This window comes from Vespula vulgaris, chromosome 10, assembly GCF_905475345.1.
Source record: "Vespula vulgaris chromosome 10, iyVesVulg1.1, whole genome shotgun sequence".
Lineage (NCBI taxonomy): Eukaryota > Metazoa > Arthropoda > Insecta > Hymenoptera > Vespidae > Vespula > Vespula vulgaris.
This window is the reverse complement of record NC_066595.1, coordinates 6,931,364-6,956,832: the sequence shown is the minus strand read 5'-3', so window position 1 is coordinate 6,956,832 and position 25,469 is coordinate 6,931,364. Positions and strand designations below refer to the sequence as shown.

The window sequence follows — 25,469 nt, the reverse complement described above, 5'->3', positions numbered from 1 at the left end:
ACAATAATTATTTGATCTGTTAAATTAAAAAGTAAAATTAAAGTTGTTTTTATTTTTCTTTTTTATATAAAAGCAAAAAAGGAAGTTATACAGGTATTTATGATATGGAGACAATTATAAAATTTTATTCAACTTGATGTAACATCAAATGAATAATATGATCTCTTTTTTTTCTAGTAATCATTAGAATTATACAAAATAAATAGATAATTACTGTTCACGATCAATGATACAATATCTATATCTATAGATTTGTAGATTTTATTTTATTGCTTTAATTATCATTCAACTCTGTTTAGAATGTAGAAAATTCAATACATTTTTTTTCATTACATTTTTTAATAATAATAAACTTGTTCTTTCTTGAAGTTTTGTGAACAAAATTTGATCAATAGATGTGTGTTCTTTTTCAAATCTAAGTGATTAAATATCTAAATATAAATTACATTCAGATACTTTTTTTAATAATTTGATAAGTGTATGTGTTATAAATATTACTATATTTATTTCTGCATATAGCGGAATCGATTGTTTAGATCAAATTATATAATTATTTATGATTTCTATGATATATACAAGATTTTGTACTTTACAAAATATGTTAACTAAGATTTATAATACACATTTACAAGTTTAAAGAATATGATAGTGTCAACGATTTTACTAGCGATGACATTTTGTGTTATCGCATTAAACGGACGATGGTGTTGGTATAATCAATCTCGAAAGATTTGATAAGAAAGTTTCTTTCTGATAACTTTCATCGTTTGTTACTATGTCTGTTCTTTTTTTACCAACGAACCAATGCTTTTTATTTACAAGCAATAATATCATTAGCGCCGGTAAATAGACTAATGAAAAACGAAAGAGTTTTCTAGAACTTGCACTATCCGAGTTCTGATAAAATTTCCAAGCTGTAAATATAAAAATAGCAAGAAAATTTACGAAATTAGAAATTTTAACAAAATTAAAAACTTACTTACCAAGATACAAAAAATAAGCGTTTAGTGGCGTTGACATACCAGCAAACCACCAATTAGTTACATCTAATGCAGGAGCTAAATAAGACAATCCCATTAACGCAGCTGTATATCTTAATGCCGTTCTACGGCAAAGGCTAGGATTCGTGACAGACATCATTCTATAACCTGCACGCGAATAATCAGGTCTTAAATTCCAAGAAAGAGCATTAAAGTGAGGAAATTGCCATGCATACAAAAGGCCAGACATAATCCAAGCCCCTGGAGCCATTATATCACCTACACAGCCTGCCCAACCCATAAGTGGTGGTATTGCTCCAACTATAAAAAAATGTCGATACTGAAGATATAGTCTATTAGATTAGATTAAGTAAAATACAAGATCATTTTACTTACCAATAGATCCAACCCAAGTGTTAAGAATACTAATACGTTTCATAGGGGTATAAATAAGAGTATATAGAATTAAATTAACAGCACCTAACATTGCAGTTATAGCATTAACTTGACTATACAATATGAATAAACCAGTAATCCCTGATACAGCCGCAAATAATACTGCATGGGCCGGACTAATATTAGGATCAAAGAGAATATAACTTTAACACATAATTCCATTTTAATATATTCAATATACAAAATATAAACTTACGTTAATTGTCCACGGACCAAAACTCTGTTCTTTGTTCTTGACATCTGTGCATCAAAAGGAATTTCAAAAAATTGATTAATAGCATTAGCTGCAGAAGAGACCAATGCAGTACCAGCAGAACACATAGTGAATGTATATAAGTCAAACATGCCAGGTGCTACTACATAACCACCCATGGTTGTTATCACAACTAAAGCTATAAAGAAAATTATAAGTTTCAGTTTGATGAAATAATAATCACAGTTTTTATCATTTTACACGATGTATAAAATCTGCAATTATTTTTGTACTAAGCTAATATTATATTAAAATAATTTAAAGGAAATGATAAAAATCTATATTATATCACTTACAAGTTAATCTAATTTTCGATAATTTTAAACAATATTTATGAAGATGAGCAAGCTCTACTTGCATAGGTTTCCATTCTGGTTCTTCAGATGGACGGGTTTCCTTGTTACTATTAAGACTAGCATTTTTAGGTAGAATATATTTGTCAGGATGTAAAGGTATTTGTGAATTTGTAGTAACAATATCATTGCGATATTTTTCTGTCATTTCTATGCATGGTTCGTGCATATGTACAATTTCTTTTGGTTTCTGTTTCGAACTGGTGGAATACTAGAAATATTAATATTTTTACACAGTATTCTCAATAGAGCTTTACTTAACAATAGATAAATATTAAAAGTTATTCATACCAAAGTGGCTAATAGTTTCGATGTCGAAATGCATGGTAAATTGCGACATATTCGTGGCGTGAAAAAGTATAACATCATAAAAATATTGTCGATGATGTATCAAAGGTCCTTTATTTTATCCTATAAAAATAACAGAATAAATCATATTTTTAATTAAAAAAAATATTTTATCGGAATATCTCAACTATCATTACTTATTTACGAAAAAAAGGTTCGAATATTGAGTAACTTACATTATTTCATGTATTACTACTTTATCATAGTATTAATGTTGCATAACAATAATTTTTAAACTCTTTCGGCATGTCAAATATATCTCTAATCTTAAAAGAAAATTAATAGATAACATATATCTACTAAATACAGGAATAATCCTGCACGAATTTTAGATATTACCACATGCCATCACTACCTCCTATTCATAGCTTTTTAGTATGGTGAATTCAATGAATAAAATGTAAGGACATTTTGAACGTTCGCAACGCCATCTAGGAACAGAATGCAAAACATCATTTGGATTAGTAGAAAATTTGTAAATTATTTAAATTTGCAGAATTTTATAATAAATTCGTTTAAATAATTAAGTTAATAATAGAAGCTTATTTTCGCACATTGTTACATTATAGAAATAAAATATGAATGCGATTTAAAATCTATATTTTACACATATATTTAGTGCATCTATAGATAATATATGTATGTATTTATGGACGATTCTACAGATAGTTCGTCGGCTAGCTGAACGAGAGAAAATGCTAAGGTTATTACGGTGTACGTACTTGTATTTATATTATTATCATTTATAAAATGGCATTTATAACATATGAACGTTTATCTTCGATAATTTAGTTGAGGGTATTGAAAATAATATTTGAAAAATGCTAATAAATCAACAAAATGCGATGTTTGTACGCGTCGGTTCAGCTCTGTTTTATGGGCTATCGTCGTTTATGATAACGGTGGTGAACAAAATGGTCCTTACTACCTTTGGTTTCCCATCCTTTCAAGTTTTGGGAATAGGACAAATGTTAGCCACTATTTTCGTTCTTTACCTGGCGAAGAAGTTACACTATGTCGACTTTCCTAACCTCGAAGCCGCGACGTTCGTTAAGATCTGGCCGTTGCCGATGATATATATTGGTAACATGATCTTCGGATTGGGTGGTACGAAACAACTCAGCCTACCAATGTTTACTGCTCTAAGACGATTCAGTATCCTCATGACAATGATCGCGGAATACTACATTCTTGGGATCAAGGCTCGTGCTTCCATACAGCTTAGCGTCTACACGATGGTGCTGGGTGCCTTAATTGCTGCATTAAACGATCTTGCCTTTAATCTTGAGGGTTACATCTTTATATTGTTGAATGATATTTTTACTGCCGCAAATGGAGTGTATATGAAGAAAAAGCTGGATTCCAAGGAACTGGGAAAATATGGATTGATGTATTATAACTCACTCTTCATGGTGATACCAGCAATCATAATGGCATGGTGGACAGGAGATATTCAAATGGTGTCTGACTTTCCTTATTGGACAAATATTTTATTCGTTTTACAATTTGCTTTGTCCTGTGTGATGGGCTTTATATTGTCTTATAGTGTTATCCTTTGCACGCTATATAATTCTGCACTGACTACAACGATTATAGGATGTTTAAAAAATATTTGTGTAACTTATCTTGGTATGGTAATTGGCGGTGATTATATATTTTCTTGGATAAATTTTATAGGTTTAAATTTAAGTGTAATCGGTAGTCTAGTATATACATGGGTCACCTTCCGTAGGAAGGAATTAATAGAATCTAAATATTCCCCTATTAATCAGGAAGAAAGTTCAAGAATACAATCTGTATGATGTACAATAATATTTAGCATGTGTTTTAACATACTTTTTGCACAAAATTAATATAGTATTTAAATTGGAGATACTGTTGCATTGAATCTAAATCTGGATAATTTTTTTGCCGAATGAACAATGAGTTGTGAACAGTGAACTGAAACCATGTAAAATATTTTAAGGAATATACAGTTATAAAGTAGTTTTTAAGTATATATTTTTATATTATACAACAATGGTGATAATTTCTTATATTGATAATTCTGTGTTAAGTAGCTTTTTATTAATGTTCCTAGTATGAATCACCTGAATGTTATGGAAAGTTTATGAGTGACAGAGGGAAATGTAGATGAGCAATTTTACTGTAATAAATACCAAAGTAAAGAAAATCATTGTTACCGCCAGGATTATAGTGCCATAATAATATAGTGGCAATACAATCCCAATTAGATAGATAATTATTAGTAAGGTAATTTTACCAAGGTCACAATTTTAGTCAAACACTCTCATGTACATTGTAGGAGAATAAATATCATAATCTCATTTTTATCTAAGTGTATAAGTTGTACAGAAATAAACTTTATTTATTAAGAACTTGTATCAAATTGTCATTTACCTTGCTCAGTTTCAGAGATTTCAGCAGTACGAAGATTTTCTGCGTACAAAGCCTTTGAAGAAGATTATGCTAAACATCATATATTTTTATCTTCCTTTCAACGAGCGGCCCTCTCCGTAGGATCAGCGATTATATCACTAGCCGATCCGTCCCGTGGTGATCTGATAGCATGTCTTGCAGAGACTACATCTGGAAATGCTCTTGTGCACTGTCTAAATGAGATGCAGAAGTCATCTGAAGGACAACGCATTTTAAAAGAGAAACCACGTATAAATACTTCAACTGTTGATTTATCATTATTGAAAGATTTACCAGAAGGCACACTTGGAAAAACGTATAGCAACTTTTTGGAAGTGAACGTAAGATTACTTGTTACTGTCTTATTATTTTAAATATTTGAATGTTCTAAGCAACAATGCAGTTTGAAAAATGAAAAAGTTATGTTGCGAAATGTTTGTTAATTTATTAATTAAATTTGAGACACGATATTTTTAGATTTATATTTTATTTTAGCATGATAAACCATTTCCAGAATGTAACACCAGATTCTAGAACACCGACGAGATTTATTGATGATGTCGAGCAAGCATATGTTATGCAACGATATCGTGAAATACACGATATCTCTCATGCAGTTTTGTTGATGCCTACAACGATGCTCGGAGAAGTCACAGTGAAATGGGTAGAAGCACTTCAAACAAAATTGCCAATGTGTATCGGAGGAGCAATATTTGGAGCGGCTCGTTTACGAGCGAGGTAAACAAAAAACTAGCACAGTACGTCTTCTATTTACTTAAAATTAAAATTACATCTTGTTTCAGACAAAGAAAATTATATTTGGATTATTATCTTCGGTGGGCAGTAAATACTGGAAATAATGCTAAATTTTTATTAGGTGTTTACTTTGAAGAACGATGGGAACAATCTCTCCAAGATTTTCATAAGGAGATGAACATCGTTCCTCTTATTCCAATGTCATAATATACGAATGCGTTGTGATAATACGTTATCATGTAAATTTCTGTTATAGCGATAGTTCGTCGAATGACATAGTTCATCCAGGTTGCTCTTATAGAGAGCAAAGAGATCCCTAAGAATTCTTTCTGTAAAAATACGCATTATTTACATGATATAACAATTTTTATTGATTATAACACTGGAAATATTAAGAATATAATTTTTAATGGGATACACATGACTCATATTACAAATTTGGATTACTATACCTACGAGCCTATGAAATGTTTGATAAAAGTCGATAAAATAGTTACCATCATAGAGAAATGTGTAGGTGCGTGGGCCCGCATAAATATGCTTACGCATTACGCGTGCCGATTTTTACGCTCCTTTTTAATTTTTTTTCTTTTTTTTTTTTTCATCCGCGCTGTATACATCGACAATATAAGGAATAATATAATACCTAATACCATTCGATGAAGAAGTTAAAGTTTTTAAACGAATGAGATTGGAAACAATGTCTTAGTAAATTAATTAACATTTAGTATTCTAAAATATTGCACAATTTATAAAACGATAACTTTGCAAACTTGATTGTCCATTTTCATCTATAGTGGCGTACTTCGTTCCTTAGGTCCGAGAAAAAGTCAACGAAGTATTTTGCCTTCCCAATCGTCGTTATTAAGGCAAAAGGTCCAGAAGTGAAGATTTATTTTTTATTATTATTATTATTATTATTATTATTATTATTATTTTTATTATTATTATTATTATTATTATTATTATTATTATTATTATTATTATTATTCGCTTGACGATTTTGCTTTTACTTACATTGAGGATTCAGGAAAAAATAATCCTTTTTATAGTTTTATTTTCTTGTGACTAAGTGCACGATCGAAGGACTCTCGCATATACAAGGCGGCCATTCAATGATAATCTTATAAAAATTACATGCTAAAGAGCCACAGTTTTAGTTTTAGCAAGAAGATGACGATAGTTCGCAGAATTGTTTAGCTATATATCTACTTTCTCTATGCATCGACATGCATGTACACTTGTATACGTATGTATATGCATATAGAAAGCTATGAATATATATATTTTTTTCTATCTAATATATATATGTATATGTATATATATTAGATAGTTTTCCCATTTCTTTATAGCATTACTTTCGCTATATACTTTCGTATATACTATATTTTAGTAATATGTTCAATGGAATTGGCAAAAATGTAACGATTCGAAATATGTTAATATTAATATTAAGTTCACGCGCACATGCAGGTTCGTCATATCAACGGCCGAACTTAAGTTTCTATTTTCGAATTTAAATACGCGAGGCCGTTCAATTAAACGCATGCAGCATTTAAAAGTTAAAATGGTTATTAATAATGCGCGAGAACTGGATATCATTATTAAACTATCATCTTACGATATTAGTTATATGAAAAGCGTGTGAGACGTTCTCAAATCACAAATGCTAAAATGAAGAACAATCACACTAATTTTTATAAAAAAGTTTCTGTTTATCCGAATCCTTAATTTTATAAGTATTATAATAATAGAGGATCGAATTAGATAAACCTAGATGAGCATTATATGTTAAGGGCCAGAGCATCCTACGTTAAAGGAGAAGTGTGAATGATGACGTGTAAGTGAAATTCACACATGAGAGGAATAATAATTGAACGATCATCGTAATAGAAAGATAGAGGCAAATAAGTAGGATGCATCTTGGCTGATTGTAATTAATTTGGTCCGCGCTGCTAGAGCGAGTCTCATGGAGCGTTCTTTTTTAATCGAAAGCCAGTCTCTTTAAATAGAGGTAGATCTCCTCGAACGTCGGTCTGTTTTCGGGCTGTTTACTCCAACACTTGAGCATCATGTGATATAAATCGGCGGAGGAGCACAAAGGTTGGGACAATACTCGAGGTTGATTCTTTTCACTGGTACCACTGCTATTGTAGCCCGTATGATTATACCAACGATCGTAATTCTCCAATACTTGTTCCGAGGTCAAATCTGAGTAGGGTATTTCCTTGCATCCTGTTAAGATCTCCCAGACCGTTATCGCATACGACCAAATATCAGCTCGACAAGATTGTTTACCCTTAGAAAATTAATTCGATATAATCGAATATTCAAGTGTTTTATATTTCTCACATCGACACGTAGAAAAAAGAAAAAACGAAAAAACGATCTTACCAATATTACCGCTTCCCAGGCCATCCAACGAAGCGGAATTTTTTTATAACATCCATCAACGTAATACACGTGATCATATTTGTTGCAATACATCGCATGATCGGACACTTTTACTGATAAATTTTGATTAACGATGCAATTCCTGAAACATATATAAGGATCACTTGATCCTATCTTTGTTTTTTTTTCTTATTTAATATTTATTATTTATTATTACCTGGCTGCCAAATCGCGATGGGGTATGTTCAAGTTTTCGAGGTATTTCATTCCTGAGGCGATTTGCATGATGAAATTTAAAGAGCATTCGTAGCTGTAGAACGAATGACAGGAATGTTATATAAACTGTGATCGAGTAACGTGTGTGTAAAAAAATGAAAGGAAAAAGAAAAAAATCCATGTGCTTACCTTAGTGATGCATCGTTTTCAGACTTGCGGCGATCTTCCAAAAAACTTGGAAGATCTCCCAGCTCGCCGTATTCAAACACAGCACCGAAAGGTTCTTCCTCGACCAGAGCGATTATTCTTGCGATGTTAACATCACGAATGGTTGCCAAAAAATGCATATCGTTTGTGAAATCTTTCCTGCGTTTTAAACGTTTGATTTATTTCTAATTGAATCATTTTATCTTGTTTAACAATTGGTATAACTTACTTCAGAGAATCTACGACTCCACGCCACAGGGACCGAACTATAACAACTTGTCGATTTCGTATACTCCCAACATCTGGATTTTGAATACCTTTAGCTTCGCAAAGATGTACCTATACACGAATGAAAATTTTATATTAGGAAAAAAATAATATATAGATGCGCGTGTGTGTGTTTGTGTGAAAATAAACGCCTTTTATTATTATTATTATTACCAATCCGAAACTTCCTTCGCCAAGCTTGTCAAGGATTCTTAATCTATGTCTAGAAATCCGTGGAATGTCGCAAGAATCTCGATTATTGGCACAGTGCGTGTTATCTCTAATATGTAAAGGTGTAAAGAGACTGAATACGGAAGATTGTTCACGTGTTTTGATCTATAAAAATATTATTAGTATAAAAATAGATTCAAGATAATAATGGTACAAGTTTTAATCCTTTACCGTGAGAATATCGGTCGCAGCATAATAGCCTTCGTAAACTTTATGATTGATTTTTCCCGATTGTGTCGATTTTGATTTCTTTACCGGAAAAGGCGTCGACACCACGCGATTTCCTAACTTGTAACTTGAAAAGTTACACTCGCTGTTAAAGTCTAGAAAAATCTATCTATTAGTTAATCTATCGAGGTTGTTCGATTTTAGAAAAAGAGAAAAGTATTGGAACGCACCAGAGTATTCGGCATTATAATCTATCGACGATAATAATTCACTTTGATGAGATCTCCCATCATAAATATGATTGTCTTCCGAGAAAACCTTGTAGGTTTTTTCGTAGGCGCTGGAGCGTTCGTAAATTCGTTCTGAATTACGTCTCTCGGTTGTACCACGGATACTTTCGTCGTCATTCGTAAGAGTTTTGCTTTTGACTGATAATCGTGATTGAGACAAGCCATTAACAACGATTGGAGTAGCTAATTTAACGTCTTTCATGTTGATCGTGATACCTGGTGCTGAGGAACCACACAACAAAGCCGTGTGTTTTTGCAACAGAGCCACTTTGTTGCGTCCTCTTTGTTTCATTAAAAATATCGTACAAGTTAGAAGCAAGGCGATCACTGTCAATGTACCACTCACGAGACCGATGTAAGTTTGAGAATTATTAACCGGAAAGGCGTCGGGTGTTAAGTTAGAATCATTTTGTTCGTAAATCGTCTCGTTGAAATCGTTGTTGGTTTTATCAGCAAGGTCTACGCTCAATTCTATGTCGTTCACGTCATCGTCGATTATTTGATTAGTCGACTCATTCGATAAATTCCTTGTACCTACAACTATCGAATCAATATTTTTTTTTTATATTTTATACTCTTCAAATGAACAATATGAACATTCGAATCAATTTTAGATACCTGTTTCAAAAGTGATCTCGCTAAGGAGTAACCATTTCGATTTGGGTTTAAATTCCAATTTAACAAATTTGCCAATTCGCGTTGGTAACAGGATCGTTGAAAGACTAGTGCCGGTTTTTATATCATCCGTTGTTCGCAATGTCTCTTCCGTTGGATTATAATCAATACCATCAAGAGAGAACCATGCAGAAACCTCTGAGAATATCTAATATAATACGAATTAGTTTTACTTTACGCAAAGAATTATTGCATCGCTACAATAGTTTCCTTCGTAATTTTTTTCTTACAAACCTCGATATCGTGTTGTGGTAAATTCGCTACGTGCATGGTACAGTTGACAAATTCGCGGACATCGTCAAACTCGAAGATCAATTGTACGCTATCTCGATTGCTCCATCCGACCCAATTCGTGCCGCTGGAAGAGGTCATCGCTTCGGATTCGTCCGCAAAAATCCCGTCGATCAATTGACCAAGCCCGTTTCTTAAAATACCATCAGCCTCTGTACCGTCATAGGAAGAATCCTCCACGTTGGATCCGTTTGGTCCGAATGAATCACCCGCGGGTGTTACGTATCTTACGATATGTTCTAAAGGAACAAGTGTATATATATATATATATATATATATATATATATATATATATATATAATAAATAGCTAGTACATAACAGATCGATAGATCGTTGCCTCGTGTGCCTCAATATAACGTCTGCTTGCATCTTAATATAGTTAATATACTTGATATAATGTACTCGATTGAAGGATACTCACGTTCCCACACACAGCCATAAATTTCTACACGCATACAGACGGTACGAGGATGTTGGCTGTACGGAACAAATCGTACTCTGCTCGCTACGAACGGTAAGTCTAATTTCTGTTTCTCTACCAAATATGTATTGCTATTTCCTCGTAATACCTATAGAGAAAACAGAAGGTAGACAATAATTATAAAATCCAAATAATTAATTTAATTGATCGATAGACGTACTTTGTCTCTTTTAAGATTTTTATATTGATGCCACTTTGAATCGCGCCAATATTCGAGAAAGAATGCTTCGGCGTATTCTTGACCTTGACCGTTACCGAAACGTCCTTGAGTTTCAGTCCACGTAATAAGATGATCTTTCGTAAGATCGATTTCCAAATATTCTCGTATAGCACTGCTAATTTGTGCTTTTGGACACCAAGCTCCGCCATTTTTTTCGTGCCGTAATCTGTAAAGAGATTTTATTTTCTTTACAAGTTTAGATTTTTACAAGTTAAATGAAGTAAAGTTAAATGAAGTTAAGATGAAATAAAGAAGAAAGAACCGTCAAAATTATATCGAAAATAACTGCGAAATGGATATATCCTGTTATCCTTCGCCAGCTTTCCAATATCTACCTTGCGTTTTGCGGCCCCACAGATTTCATCTCGTAACTTGAAGACGCAGTAATAGCGTCGTCGGGGATCCTTCCCTCTTCCATGCCGAGAGGTAACATACACTGTCCTAAAACGATCGCCCATTATACGTCTCTTTACTGTCTCTATCATTCTTATTTATTGCCAGAAATGTATTTTCCTTTCTCTCCCTCTCTCACTCTCCCTTTCTTTCTCTCCTTCCCTCACTTCCTTTCTTTACCCTTTTCTTCTGACAATGCATATTACATGAATGATTTGAGTACGTACCGGGAATGCCTTTGACAGGTTCGTTCACGCATAAAACCAGTACAGTAAGGACTCCTATGAAAATAACTACTGCCTCCATGATATGTGATTCGATATTCTACTGTAGCATTGCCTCGTGATATTTTATAGCGCATGATAAGTAGACGTGAAGAGTTATCATCGTCATTACTCTGCAACACCAGAAAGAAGATAGTGGGTGGTCGTCTTGTGGATGAAAAATTTTTTAAGGAGGAAGAAAAAAAGAAAGACAGGAAGGAAGGAAGGAAGGAAGGAAGGAAGGAAGGAAGGAAGGAAGGAAGGAACAAAAATAAAAAAAAAATAAAATGAAGAACGTATTGCCGTCATTTTTTAAGAGAGATGCTATCATCCGATAGAAGTATTAAATTATTCTTTCTTTTTTGTGAAAAGGAAGGAAGAAAGCTGGATGAAAAAAAGCAGAGGGTTGAAAGTTTTTACCAAAAGTGTAAGTTCCGGTATCGGGGTCAAAAATCGTTTCATCGTCGTAAACGCATAAAAATCTTGGCGTCCATTGTACGCCTTCGGCGTGGGAAGTTTAACGAGATTTTGTATAAAAAGAAACCCTTGCCCTCGGTTCCTTTCGGAAGCTCTGTCATTAAGCGACCCTTTGGTATCCGAACTAAAACTGCTTGCCCTGAAGGTTCTCTTCGCTTGTGATTGTAACACGTTGTCAACCCTAACGTACTATACGCTTCATCCCACATCGAATCATACGCCTAATGATTTTATATTTATTATTTTTTATTCTTTCTATTTTTTTTATCGTTTCTTTTTTTTAACACTTAAAATTCATTTAATTCGTATCGAATGATTGGTCAAAAAACTTAAAACAACAAAGATTGTAAAGTGAAGATTTTTCGATCGGTAATTTAATAACGCGCAGTTATTTTTCAATCTTCATTATTGCATCTTGAAAACGACTGTTTCCTGACTTACAAGGCGAGGGTAAAGCAAAGAGAGCCCTTTTCGTTTGCGTACTGCAGCCGCAAATATAGAGTGTGTATATATGCACTCGTTTACGTAGCGCACAAAAGTAGAGTATACCCATTTCTTCGTGGCAGCCATGCAAGTGAAGTAGGCCAGTTATATGCAGACGGTCGCACAATCGTGTACAATGTTTTGCACATTTGACGATTTAACATATCTGTAGAAGAGTTTAGTAATTTTACTTGCTTCTTTTTCTTATATTTACATATAAAATAGGAAACAAAAATAATCGGAGTTGCAGAATCATTGATTGTAAGTAAAAAAAGAAGGAACAAAAGAAGCTTACAACGGTATTAATAATACTATCTCATAACCATCTCACAGTATTCGCGCACGTAATCTACTTTGCTCTCGCGAATTTTTTTCTTAACCTTTGTACGCTTACACAGTACAAGCGAAGCCCCTAGAGACGCGATTTTAATTAAAACGGGAGTACGTTATGAGCATAATTTCTGTCGATTGCAAGCACAGCGGGTACGATCCAACGAGCTTGCCGAAGCGAACGCTACGAAGCATGAAAGGGAGTCGACCCAGCAGTCAAGCTAAATGTGCAAAGGATGAAGGAAGATTTCTAAGCTTCCTATTCTATGGTACAACAAGATTAGACAATAAGTTTCTGACAGAAGTACTAGAATGTTTTCTTGCTATAATATTGTATATATACACTTATGTATGTGTGTGTACGTGTATAAAATTATATATCGTATGAAAGGAATCGATATTCAAGAATCCTTTTGAAAAAAAGATAAAAATTGTTTAACTACTTGGAAGAATAAAAGATTCAAACAGAAAGAAAAGACGCGAGAGAAAAGCGAACACGCGATTTATCGTAGGAGGAATCGTTGAGTGGATAATCATATAGCTTTCCACAGCTTCCCTTTTGACCCATCAAGAAAAGGAGGGGCGAGCAGTACAAGCAGACATAATTGAAGGTAAACGCAGAGGCTGTACAGAGAGCACGTACAGAGACGAAAATTCACTCGAATAAGAGGCTACGCGTCATTCTGATTTATGGATCAAACGCTTTTCTAATTAATTATGTACCTTCATTTCTCGACGAACGATATACGTATTCAGAGAAAATAGCACTCGTTATACGGGCAGTCATAATTTCCCTAGGATGCTACTACGTATCCTACATTTCGTAATTGCACGTTCTTGATTTTCCCCAAGAGAAACGTAACGATATGAAGAAATCGACTTAATTTCACGAATAAAGACAAATTTCCATTCTTAATCAGAAACGTTTTGCCTTTCTGAATTGTGCGTCTTATTACGCTTAAATTTAGATTTTTATTATAAACTATAAAATTTCGTTCGGCTCGTTGAAGATGAAAACCTCTTTCATAATACATATTCGTTCGCGTCATCGATCGTTGCTTTACCTCTACGATTTTGTCCCTAGAATAATAGTTTTCTTTTTATAGCCGGTCATAATTTTCGATCGCTTTTATTTTACGTGAAAATAATCGCTCGCCTATTGTGATTTACTCTGTAGAAAATACGGAAAACGACGCTTTTAATACATTTTTTCTTCTTTTTTTTCTTTTTATAGAAAAATTCATGCTAGAAATATAAAATAAACGTCGTCCTCTGTGGATCTTTTAAGGTTAATTTAACGGCATTATTAAACATTACGAACGTTTTGATAAACGATTACGGGGAAAAATTGAAATATAAATTTCTCGGTCTTTACCTCAATTAACTAGCGTAATGAGTTTTCATGACGACACAAGTTTTTTATAAGTTTTTCAAAACATCGTTCCGAAAGGTGGACTTTTGAAGTGGCATAAATCCTAATATTATTTACGCGATATGCTGTTATAATTTGTGAACGGATAAAAATCAGTCGGGTATAAAAAGAAGAAGAAAATGAGGAAGAAAAAAGAGAATCACCAATGGTAGTCTGTTTACAAAGGCAGCCGCAATAGCTTGAAAGGAACTTCTCCAGCATCCTTCTTTGTTTATTTTATTTTCATCTCTTCCTTGGTATTTTCCCAGTTTCTTTGGTCCTCGTCGAGATTCTTTAGCGTAATTACCCATGAGATCTCTTTCTTCAAAACTGCTTTTCTCTCTCTTTCTCTTTATCCTCTGTATTCGTTGTTTAAATGGAGGACGCGATAAAATCGATCTTTCGACGTGTCTCACAATATAGGTATATTTTATGAATGAATATGATGAATATGATAAATATAAAAGAGAGAAAGAGAGTGAGAAAGATAGACAGAGAGAGAAAGAGAGAGAAAGAGAGAGAGAGAGAGAGAGAGAGAGAGAGAGATAAAGAGATAGAAAGAGAGAGAAAGAGAGAGAGAGAGAGTCAAGAAGACAAAATCAGCAAAGGATGCTAGTATACGTCTTGCCTCGTTCCTACTCGGACGTTAATTACGTCTGTCCATGGAGAATGGAGTTCTGCGCGAAATACGGAGGGGCCAGCAGCACGGTGGTCGGCGCGAGCCGCGTTTGCTCTGCGCAACAAGTAAAGAACGATCAATACGCGATACCGAGAGGAGAGAGCTGCTGCAGCCCGGCAAGCAGCGCGATTCGCGACTCGCGACTCGCCGACATCGACACCCCGTTAATAGAATCCTCGCATAATTACCCTGCCCTTTCGATGTTTTAACCAACGAATCAGTCAATTAATATCCCCCCTTTATCCTTCCTACACGATAATTGGAAAGATACGAGACTCGTTATCTTCATCATCTTATTGATGTTTATCCCATAATAATTCAACAATCATTTGTTTTTGCTAACAAAATTTGACGAGTTTTATTTAAATGAGTTTTATTTAAGTTAGAGTTTCTCTTTCTCTCTTTCTCGTTTTCTCTAGTTTACTCTATCGAATCACGACTTGATCTACGTTCCCTGCCTTCTCCGATTTACGCCACGATTCTCCCCACGGCACTCTCTATCCGCTTCGATTATCGCTCTCTACCTTCTCGAATCCACCCCCCGCTCTCTCTTTCTCTCTTTCTCTCGCGTCCTCGGAAATTCGAGTAACTTCGTCGTTCTCGGCGTCATGATCGGTCCGTTACCAGTCATGAAAACGATCGAATTCCGATAGCGTATAAATCGGTAATCGAGTTAAATCAAACGACAGAGAGAGAGAGAGAGAGAGAGAGAGAGAGAGAGAGAGAGAGAGAGAGAGAGAGAGAGAGAGAGAGAAGAGAGGACATTTATTTTGCACGACTGTGATGAAACGAGATGATTGAATTTACGATTCGATATTCGCTCATTTTCTCTTGGCTAAAACGTAATCTACAAATGGAATAGCAGCCGACAACTCGTGTGTCAGTTATCTAATCATCCTAATCAATCTTCGATCATAAGTGGAACGAACCTTTTTTAAATCGGATCAATACCATACTTTTTACCTAACTGATATGTCCGGAACGTCAATACGTGCTTGTTAACAACACGACTTTCATCTTCCTTTTTACGAAATTCGATCGAAAATGGGAATGTTAGATAATACCGGATGAAATAATGATGCATTGTCTTTCATCGGAATCGAATATAATCGTTTCCTCGAATTATTTCCAAAGCGCGTTGGGTCGCAGAATGGCTCTTGAATGTTCACGTTAGAAAGAGCAGAGCAGAGTAGAGAAAGGTTCGAGCGGTTTGGAGTCTCTCTCGATAGAATGAAAAGTTTATCATGTCGGTTTAGTGGGAGGACTGGGTGTGGAATATAAGGGGGTGTGGGACGAGAATAAGGGTGAGTAAGAAGGGTGCGTTGGCCCTCGCGGAAGTCGTCTCTTACCCTTGGCACATAGCCTTCGTTCTTGTAGCATAGCAGCCAAGTTTAGATAATGCAAGAGTCTCGCTGCCTAGCAGTCTCGAACATAGCCTTCGTTATGGCCGTTAAGTGGGTCGTAATCCCGAAAGGAAATTCCTCCTTGTGAAAGCGTAATGAGTCGTACGTGGCCGTGCACGTGAATTCTTTAAACGTGAACATGCTTGCTCGATGGATGGACATAGTTCGCGTGTATAACGAGCGTCTCGAGCTTTTTTTCTTAAATCACGAGTCGATAAGTACACATAACGTATAGTATATAAATATATATGAGTTATGTACGTATACATTATCCAAAAGTATGAGTCAACGAAGGATAATCCATAGGACGCGCCCCGTGTAATCCATTTTTTCCCGATCAAACAGATGGTAACGTGCGAGGGCCGGAAGATCGGCTTCATAAATAAGAGGATGAGACTGTGCGATACGCAGAACGAGGGCCAGGATTTTTTCCTCTCTTTTTCTCTCTCTTTCTCTTTCTATCTAAATATGAACCGAGCGAGTGCGAACAATGCCTCCATTCTATTCGCGGATCAATGTTGATGGAAGCTGGCTATGACCGACGAATATCAAATTGTTTTTGCGAAGCACGTGGGCTTCGAGAATCGATCGACCAGAGACGACGTGGTCTTTCGTGTACCTTCTACATAGTACATACGTAGATATATAGCAGCTACGGAAATTGATGAATTTCTAAAACGATTGGCAAGAACGAACTTGTAATTACGGTTGCTCCTACGTAGTAGTAGAGACTTCTTTTCAAGCATGTTTCGAGGTGGGCCGCTGCTAACGGCATTAATGCCCGTAACGAGTATACTAGTCCGCGATCGATATTACGCGCTCTGAAAAGAATACGCAATAACGAGCTTCCCGCGTAAAACCATAGAAAGGTGGTGGCGCGTGGCTTTGCTCCGATGTTAACAGGAAAGCTTCGTAAGTTCTTTCTCTATTTATCTTTGCTTCTCTCTCTCTCTCTTTCTCTCTCTGTCGACATCCGGAGGCTTTTTCGAAGATACGTTGAGATTTTCGAGAAAGGAGAGAAAGGGACTCGGGGCGCCGGGGTTGGCACATCAGGAGAGATAAAAGAGGAAGAGCTGGAGAAGGAGAGAAAGAAAGAGAGAGAGAGAGAGAGAGAGAGAGGGAGAGGGAGAGAGAAAGTGAAGAGAGTACAGATCCGTCGCCGAGAGCCGGATATTCATAAAATAACTCCCTCCGCGCACGCGGTGTGCCTTCTTCGTTCTCTCTTTTTCTCTATCTTCTTCTCTCTCTCTATTTCTCTGGCTTTCGGTCCGGGGCAAAAGGGACTGGTACAGGGGCGGCATCGTGGCATCGAGCCAGCTTTACCTGCAGGTATCTGAATTATCGCGAAATTTCGGTAATCCCCAAATGGATTCGGTAGGTGAGATTGTAGAAGAAGGTTCTTTTGGTTAGATCAACGTCTGTCTCGGGCAAGGCGATCGAATTTTCGTTAGACCGTGCGATTGGAACGGAACCGCATGGACAGATCGACTTGGAGAGTTTCACAATTATCGTCCTTCGATTCTGATTGACGGTGTAATTATCCGATCCTTGTGAAACGTTAACCGACCGTTGCAAGAGATATTGTTCTCTCTATGAAAACAATATCTACTATTATTGTTATCGAGGGATCGAATTACTGTTTGTTTTAATGAGCATATTTTGCTTATAGATTTTCATTGAACTACTCGTTAAAAGTATGACGAGCACAGTGTTCGTGTATGAGAAATGAAATGGGAATAGAGATCGATGAAGAGAAGAAAGGGCTGTCTCGGAAGACGGAAGAGCGCGAGCTCTTCTTCTTTATTGGGTCATTAAACGAAGGCATTTCTGCTCCGTTGACATGATTAAACGAAAACGGCGGAGTTATATCGGTGCGGTGCCTACGCATAGCCGTATAATATGCTATACGAAGGTACTGCGAGAGTGAGAGAGAGAGAGAGAGAGAGAGAGAGAGAGAGAGAGAGAGAGAGAGAGAGAGAAAGGAAATGGATGGAAGGTAGAAGAAGAAGGATGGATGGTGAAGAACGATAGAGGGAGACTGTCGGTATGGCGGAGTTCAAGGGTCGCTAGGAACAGTGAGAAGGGTGAAGTAGACAATGAGCATACGGCAACAAAGTTATCATGCCGCCGAATGGCTGAAGGAATTATTCACAAGCAATCTGTCGTAACCAAGTTAATTTTCACCTCTCTGATCTGCACGCTTCTGCTTAATCCCCTCTCTCTCTGTCGGCAGCCATTCATTTCGTCCTACACCTCGCGAAAAATCTGCATATTTAAGCTTGAGCAGGCTGGTTAGTTTCTCCCGACGTGCTAGCCATATAAAGGAAAGTGAAAAATGGAAGAGATGAGACAGAAAGGAAAAGAGAGAGAGAGAGAGAGAAGGGAGGGGGGAGGGAAAGGAAAGTAGTTTTGAACAAATGCGTAAAGAGAAAGGCGAAGGGAAAGGACGTCGACTGGCATCAGAATATCGTTTCCTACCTTCGTATTTGGTAATGCTCGAGCTGGGTAAAGCATACGAACAACCCCTACTCTTCCGATACTATTTTCCCTTGACAACGTTGGAGATGTCGATGCGTCGCTTTCCCGACTGGCTTTTATAACTTTATCGATGATAGGACATCCTAATAAATCGACTATTCGAAACGCGTGCCCTTTGTCTAAACTCTATCGTGAATCTGAATTGTGATTAAAACGGACGATTAAAGAGAGACAGCGTAAATCGATTTGCTCGATAAGAGAGATAAAGATGGAAATAGAGATAGAGGTAGACGATGCGCAAAGCAAGCTCATTACGTTCTCCTAATCGTACCTTTCGTTGCACAGCAGCGGGAATCAATTTACTGCCGGTGAAAAGGTATCCACTTATGGAGAGAGAGTGAGAGAGAGAGAGAGAGATGCATCTTCTGAATGATGCAGTCAGCGAGAATCGATTCTACCCTTAAAGCTTCGTTTAGCTTTCCTTAGAAAAGCGTCGCCTGTGGTCTGGTAAATGCGTCCCACTTTATAACAGAAGGTGCAAGAGCTGGTGGCTTCTACCAATCTAGTCAACCGCTCTGCTTATTGTCGCTAATCCCAACTTTTTGTCATTAACAGAGGCCAAGAGAAGAAAGGAGAAGGGAAAGAAAGGGAGAGTGTGTGTGTGTGTGAGAGAGAGAGAGAGGAAGACAGGTAAGTAGAGGTTGCTTCTAGAAATGCGCTCATTAACAGTTTCTTGAAACAAAGTGTGACACCACGAGAGAAGTCGCTAATGATAGTAGCAACGTGACTTACGTCGACTTTCGAACTAGTACTACTACTTTTCTTTCTTTCTTCTTTTTCTCTCTCTCTCTCTTTCTTATCCTTTTTATCTTTATACCTCTGTCCTCTCCCTTTCTTTCAGGATACTCGAACACGTGGCTGAAAGAGAAATCAGGATTTTCAAGTCCTTCCACTTGTCAAGAAAAGCAAGTAGAATCTCTTATTTATAAAAAGGGAACTACTAACGTAAGTTATCTAAGAAAAAAAAGTCTCTTTCGTTATCGTAGAGTTCTTAATGCTGAGAAGGACTTAATGAAAAGCCGAAGACTCTTTTCAACGAGATACGAAAGAACGTTTTACGAAATATTTGTCGCTCGTTAGTCTGGAAAATACGAGAGAAAACGCATCAAAGACTCGAGCGTCTCGTGGACGGGTTCTTCCAGCTTTTAAGAGTTTCGCGCGTTTCGACGGGATATCTGACGTCAACTTTGTCGCACGCTCTTTTAGCCTTAAATAGTTTTCAAAACGTATGGAATTCATTGACGGTGTGCTTTTAAAGAAACGATTCTAGAAAGACTCGCGTAATCGCATTACGTGTGAATGGAATGGACTCGTCGTATTCTTTTTTCTCGACGACTTTAGTATCCTTTTAAACGGAAGTAAAGACTTTTCAAAAGGCATCTCACTCGAAGAAGAAGAAGAAGAAGAAGAAGAGAGCGTCGATAAATAATCGAAAATAAGAAATATGTACGGGGAGCTGTTATTTTTATGTTAAATTATTGAAACGAAGAAAAGCACGTCGTCAAGGAAAGAATCCTTTTTAAAACTGTGTTAAAAAAAAAAAAAAAAAAGAAAGAAAGAAAAGTACAGTGAACACGATAAAAATCTTGTTATTTAGGAAACCTTTTTAAGAAACCATTCGATCGCGGTAAGTATCGTGTACACGTTCACCGAGCTAACTTCCGTAACAAATTCGATTAGACAATAATGGTTTGTCGGCCATCTCGATCGGGTAAACGAGCAGAGTACCGATCGAAGGACGAAATTCGAGAGCGAACCTCGTGTACTTTGTAGTCGGAGTCTCTTTACAAAGTCCAGTTCAGCGATGTGTAGGAGAATCGTCAGTGGTAATGCAATGATTACGTGGGTGGACGGTTTTCGGGAAGATGTGTTCGAATTCAAGGCGATTAAAGTACTATAGGAAGAGACCGTCTCAAAGCCTCTGCGAATATTCTCTCGCGTAAACGCATTTGCATGAGGACGCGTTCGTGGCTGCAAGAGGAAGAGGAGGATGAGGAGAAGCTTGATCAAAGGAGGAAAAATATTCAATCTCTTTGGGGGAGAGAGAAACAAAGAGCTCGCCACGTGAGTTTGCGACGCTATGGGGGTGTATACGAGGTAGAGAGAGAGAGAGAGAGAGAGAGAGAGAGAGAGAGAGAGAGAGACAAAGACTGGTGAGACAGGTGAAAGGAAGGAAAAAAGCATAGGTTAAAAGAAAAAGGAAAAAAACGATTCTGTTCTCGTTTCGCTTATCCTCGCAACGTTCGACGAAGCGGCCAGCGGCAGCAGCAGCAACTAGCTGCTCTTCTTGTGGCTCTCGCTGGCCCGAGCATTCCGACGTCTCCTCACCCTCCCGATGAATATTAATCGGTGCGATATCGGTTACGCTTTTGCATAAATTTCCATGCGGCTTGGTTGTTGGCGCACTCACGTTCCTACCACTACCCTCTTCGTTCTCTTCTGGCTACTCTCCTCCTGTTTGTCTGCTTCGCTGCAAGCTTTTTTCTCTCCTCTATTTCTTCGTCCTTTGCTGTTCTTCTTTCTACCCTCTTTTCTCTTAGTCGCAAGTTCTTGTCGTCGTCGTCGTCGTCGTCGTTGTCGTTGTCGTTGTCGTTGTCGTCATCGTCGTCGATGTCGTTGTTATTATTGTTACTGTTGCTCCTCGACTCACCATATACGTGGAATGACGATTAATGGACGGTTCTGAAAGCTTTCGTGTTCCCCTTCCGTGATGCTTGCAAACCCCGTGAGCTTTCGCCTCTCCACGGCTATTCTCTTTCTCTCCCTCTCTTTCCCTATGGCAAGCTCCTTTCCCTCTTTATGCGCTTGCTCCGCCATATCCTGTCACTCAAAAGTCATGGATCAATGACCGAATTAGACGTGGAAACCAGGTTAAAACTTCGCTCTCGTTGCCAGCTCCACGACGTATACATATCGTCCGATCGTCGACATAAAAGCTTCCATTAAAGTCTATAAAGCGTTAGAATCCGGTGATACGCGTCGACGGCTTCATTGGGATTATTAAGCTGGAAGGAGATCGGCATAGTGTCATTTATTTTCCAGTTTTGTACGCTTGATCTGTAGCGCTAAAGTTGAAAATTCATTCGCTCTTGCTCTCTCTTTCTCTCTCTTTATCATTTTTGTATCGAATCTAATAATATTTAGAAAAAGGAAGAAAGAGTTGCTCGATACTTGCAAGCACAACGATCGAAAACAGTGTCGGCTAACTTAACAAACCCTTCACGTAGAAACACGATTTTCTATCCGTTAGACGATTCCGGTCGATCGCTCGCGTTTAATTGGCTCGATTGCTCCGACAAAGCCTCGACCCCACAGATTTAATAAATGAATCTTTTTCCTTCTCTTTCTATTTCTCCCGCTTTCAGGCTCGAGGCGAAAGTGAAAAGAGAAAAGGGGAAAGGAAGAAAAACGTTCGAGTCGTTAGAAGGGGTCGAAGGAAAGAAGGTAAGAGGAACGAAGGGTGCCGAGAGATGGAAGACTCGATAGCGGTTGGAATTTTGCGATGGATGTTCGTACACGTACTCGAGTAGCCTGCGACATATGTGCCCAGTAGGGATAGTAGTCTTACCACCCTCCGTGTTGGATCGACTATTCGTGCGTGTTCCACCTACACACTACTTTTCTTCGAGCTCTCTTACCCTCAAGCAACGGACTGGCTAGCCGTTCTGTGGTCGCACGAAAACGATACCACAGTGAATTGATATTCCACGAGGTTCTTCCCGGTCTACCAACCTTTCCCCCTTTTTCTCCCAAACCTTCTTCCAACACGCTTCCTGTCTTTTCTCGATGTTTCAGCTCGTTCCGATAAATTTCCGTTTCTACGAAATTTCCTCTAGGGATCCAATCGAAAGAAAATGTCTCTCGTAGAAAGTACCTGACCACGAAGCATTCTAAGATCATCGTATACATCAAATTCCAAAGCTTCTGTGTAATGCGACCTGCTTTTCGAGAGGAACATTCCTTCAGGCAGAATCGTCGACCGCCAACAGCGGAAAGCGCGTGCGGAGATATCCGGTGTCCTCTTAACAAGGGAGTCGAGTATCTTTCATCTCGAGTCGATCGAATTACGAGTAGAAGGAACCTAAGGAGTGGGAAGAATCCACAAAGGAGAGTTTCAATAGCCGACCCGTCTAGAGAATACACCGAGTGGACGACTGGATATCGGCGATACGTCTATAATATACGATGAGTATCTAACCAAAGCGTTCATATCCGCTAAATATCCGTTGAATATCGATCGGTCATTTCAATGAGCATCGAACGTTGCTACGCTTTATAGAGGTCTCGCTAATTGCTTTGTTCGCGAGCAAACGTTTAGAAAAGTAAGAGTTTCTTTACGAAGTTGACATCCAGGTTTGACCTACCTAAATAAGACACTTGTTTACGTCGTGCGATTAAATTGAAATTTGTAATAGACTCGATCGATATTCTAAAGATTCATGATTTCTAATTGTTTGACAATAACGCGATAAGGATCGTTAAGAAATCGAATTAAAAGAGTAGCAAGAAAATGAGCGATATAATTGAAAATAGTCTCTAATCAAATCTAAGTAAAAAAATCTTCTCGATCCTCGATTTATTAATAAATATGAAAGACACCGATCCACACCCTCTAGCTTTGGGTCTCTACTGTTCTGGCCGCAAAGCGTAGAGCGCCACGCTCTCGTGACAGGACACTTCCGTTCCTCTGAGAAGACTTGAAAGAAAACTTACCGTTCAAGGACGAGAAATCCAAGGCTGCCAGGAGCAGCGAAATCGTAGGAGTCGGTCGACGGTGGAGCACGTTGGATCCATCGAGAGAGGAGCTCGTCATGGTGCAGGACTCAAGTAAGACGAGTTCGATGATACTACTGTTATCAGGAATTTGTTCGTCCTCGAAACGAGACGAGGTCCCGCGCTATCCAAGCACGAGATACGCGGCATCGACGCGACAGCTCAGCTGGAGAGTTGGAAACTCTCGATCTCTTCCTTTTCTTTTCGATGATGATTTCTCTCCTTCCACAAAAATTCTATTTTCTTCTTCTCTCGTTCGCTCTTTTCTATTGTATTTTCTTCCACTGTATTTGTCGATTAGAATCTCACTTAGAAGAAGAGACTCAAGATCTAAGTGCAACTTTGAACGCGCTGGAAAGTGTCGAGAAATACCACGATCCCGAGTGTCCGCTTCTGATCCGCACTGACGCGAGATTCGTCCGTCTACGACGTGGAGCCAGCATCCGCGGCAACATCATCCCCCACCTGAGTTCGTTGGTGGCTCACGGCGGGGGATAAGAGAGGTCCGATCGTGGCCGGGGTAACTCACTGCGCAAAATCCTACTGCACCCCTCTTCTCCGTTAGCCAAGCATCGCTTCTTCCTCGTTCTCCACCTAAACGAGGCCGAGGCCGAGGCCGCCTACGCGGCCAATCATTTCTGCTTACCTCGCGTACGTTCGAGGTCGTACTCTCCGACATCTTCTTACCCTTCCGATGACTACAACGATCTCTATGTTGAATCATTTCGATTCTTTCTTATGTTCCAACGTTCTTCAGATATTTACTCTTTCGTTTCTCGCTACGAGATTATCAAGAGACAGAAAGAGAGAGAGAAATAAAAAAAAAAAAATGAAATGAAAATAAATTGAAATCATTTCTAATATCGAAGAAGTGAAGTATCTTAGGAAAGTTTCCACGTTGAAAGTACACGAAACTCTTGAAAACTCGTCCGACGCACTTCCCCATCTCTTAGCTTCTATCTCCTGTTTGGTACTCCACGACAGACGAGAAGTCTGGGAGTGGCAAAATGGCGTAAGCGTCTTTGCAAAATGAATTTTATCCTGAACTAGGGGTGAGGAGGGGATGGTCTGGTAGAAAGTTAACCGGTCGTGCAAGAATCGTTTCGAAAGTAGACACCTGTCAGAGTTTCCGGATGTAGTCGGAAAAGCAAGTTGGAAGACGCCGTGAGGTGGGGATAAGAGCCAAAGGAAGATGGGGGTGCGCTCGCTTATTTACCCGGCTGGATCGCTTGTGTCGTTTGCATGAGAAGCGCGTGCGGATTTCCTCGGTCAAGGTATTTCGAGGCTTTTCTCAACTCCTCTCTCTTTCTCTTCCTTCTTTGCCACTTCCATTGTCAAGGAAACGACTCGACTCTCTAGCTGGTTTCTATAGCAATGACTCGTTAAAAGTTTGTCGTTAATCTATGTCAGTATTTTGTTATTATTATCACAAACCGTTGTTAATATCTCAAACGTTACACGAGTCGAATGATAGGGATATAATTCTATGATACGGAGATGATCAAAAGAAGTACGGAAATGGCGTAGACAGTGTGGTTAACGTTTATCGTCCCACGTTCGCCGCTCGGTTAAAACCACCGATCAAATAATGGACGTTTATGTCAGGACGATCGATTGAACTTGGAGAGAGAGTGAGTGGGAGAGAGAAAGAGAGAGAGAGAGAGAGAGAGAGAGAGAGAATGTGGGGGAAAGAGAGAGAGAGAGAGAGAGAGAG

General features: G+C 37.9%; 3 protein-coding genes across 5 annotated transcripts; 1 reads left to right on the top strand and 2 right to left on the bottom strand.

The window, feature by feature from the left end:
- Window positions 1-97: 97 nt before the first annotated feature.
- On the bottom strand, window positions 98-3,334 carry LOC127066804 (protoheme IX farnesyltransferase, mitochondrial). The gene is made up of 8 exons (XM_051000984.1): window positions 3,319-3,334; window positions 2,567-2,821; window positions 2,334-2,453; window positions 1,986-2,253; window positions 1,633-1,828; window positions 1,377-1,552; window positions 984-1,301; window positions 98-914 (listed from the first exon to the last, which is right to left on the bottom strand). Exons 3-8 carry the CDS (start codon window positions 2,409-2,411, stop codon window positions 691-693), a joined length of 1,260 nt encoding a protein of 419 aa, XP_050856941.1. The 5' UTR covers window positions 2,412-2,453; window positions 2,567-2,821; window positions 3,319-3,334; the 3' UTR covers window positions 98-690.
- LOC127066810 (ubiquinone biosynthesis protein COQ4 homolog, mitochondrial-like) lies at window positions 2,907-5,979 on the top strand. 2 transcript variants are annotated; one of them, XM_051001000.1, is made up of 4 exons: window positions 2,907-3,494; window positions 4,815-5,149; window positions 5,323-5,546; window positions 5,612-5,979. In XM_051001000.1, the coding sequence occupies exons 1-4, from the start codon at window positions 3,212-3,214 to the stop codon at window positions 5,769-5,771; spliced, it is 1,002 nt and encodes a 333-aa protein (XP_050856957.1). In that variant the 5' UTR covers window positions 2,907-3,211; the 3' UTR covers window positions 5,772-5,979. The 2 variants fall into 2 exon arrangements, with proteins under 2 accessions (XP_050856957.1, XP_050856956.1); XM_051000999.1 differs by having other exon boundaries at window positions 2,922-3,104; window positions 4,800-5,149.
- LOC127066788 (discoidin domain-containing receptor 2-like) lies at window positions 5,909-25,445 on the bottom strand. 2 transcript variants are annotated; one of them, XM_051000949.1, is made up of 15 exons: window positions 23,696-25,445; window positions 11,626-11,795; window positions 11,341-11,446; window positions 10,946-11,171; window positions 10,726-10,873; window positions 10,247-10,542; window positions 9,956-10,160; window positions 9,278-9,877; window positions 9,051-9,202; window positions 8,823-8,984; window positions 8,611-8,720; window positions 8,364-8,540; window positions 8,176-8,268; window positions 7,959-8,100; window positions 5,909-7,863 (listed from the first exon to the last, which is right to left on the bottom strand). In XM_051000949.1, the coding sequence occupies exons 2-15, from the start codon at window positions 11,702-11,704 to the stop codon at window positions 7,549-7,551; spliced, it is 2,811 nt and encodes a 936-aa protein (XP_050856906.1). In that variant the 5' UTR covers window positions 11,705-11,795; window positions 23,696-25,445; the 3' UTR covers window positions 5,909-7,548. The 2 variants fall into 2 exon arrangements, with proteins under 2 accessions (XP_050856906.1, XP_050856907.1); XM_051000950.1 differs by lacking the exon at window positions 23,696-25,445 and adding an exon at window positions 14,527-14,898.
- Window positions 25,446-25,469: the final 24 nt, after the last annotated feature.

Excerpts from the sequence above, each read along its gene's own strand:
- LOC127066804 (XM_051000984.1), bottom strand. The coding sequence starts at position 2,411 with ATGATGTTATACTTTTTCACGCCACGAATATGTCGCAATTTACCATGC. Across the intron at positions 1,829-1,985 it reads ATCGAAAATTAGATTAACTT|CTTTAGTTGTGATAACAACC; the intron begins GTAAGTGATATA and ends TTTTCTTTATAG. Across the intron at positions 915-983 it reads CGCTTATTTTTTGTATCTTG|CTTGGAAATTTTATCAGAAC; the intron begins GTAAGTAAGTTT and ends TTATATTTACAG.
- LOC127066810 (XM_051001000.1), top strand. The coding sequence starts at position 3,212 with ATGCTAATAAATCAACAAAATGCGATGTTTGTACGCGTCGGTTCAGCT. Across the intron at positions 5,150-5,322 it reads GCAACTTTTTGGAAGTGAAC|AATGTAACACCAGATTCTAG; the intron begins GTAAGATTACTT and ends AACCATTTCCAG. Across the intron at positions 5,547-5,611 it reads GCGGCTCGTTTACGAGCGAG|ACAAAGAAAATTATATTTGG; the intron begins GTAAACAAAAAA and ends ATCTTGTTTCAG.
- LOC127066788 (XM_051000949.1), bottom strand. The coding sequence starts at position 11,704 with ATGGAGGCAGTAGTTATTTTCATAGGAGTCCTTACTGTACTGGTTTTA. Across the intron at positions 9,878-9,955 it reads CGAGATCACTTTTGAAACAG|TTGTAGGTACAAGGAATTTA; the intron begins GTATCTAAAATT and ends TTGATTCGATAG. Across the intron at positions 9,203-9,277 it reads TTATAATGCCGAATACTCTG|ACTTTAACAGCGAGTGTAAC; the intron begins GTGCGTTCCAAT and ends AGATTTTTCTAG.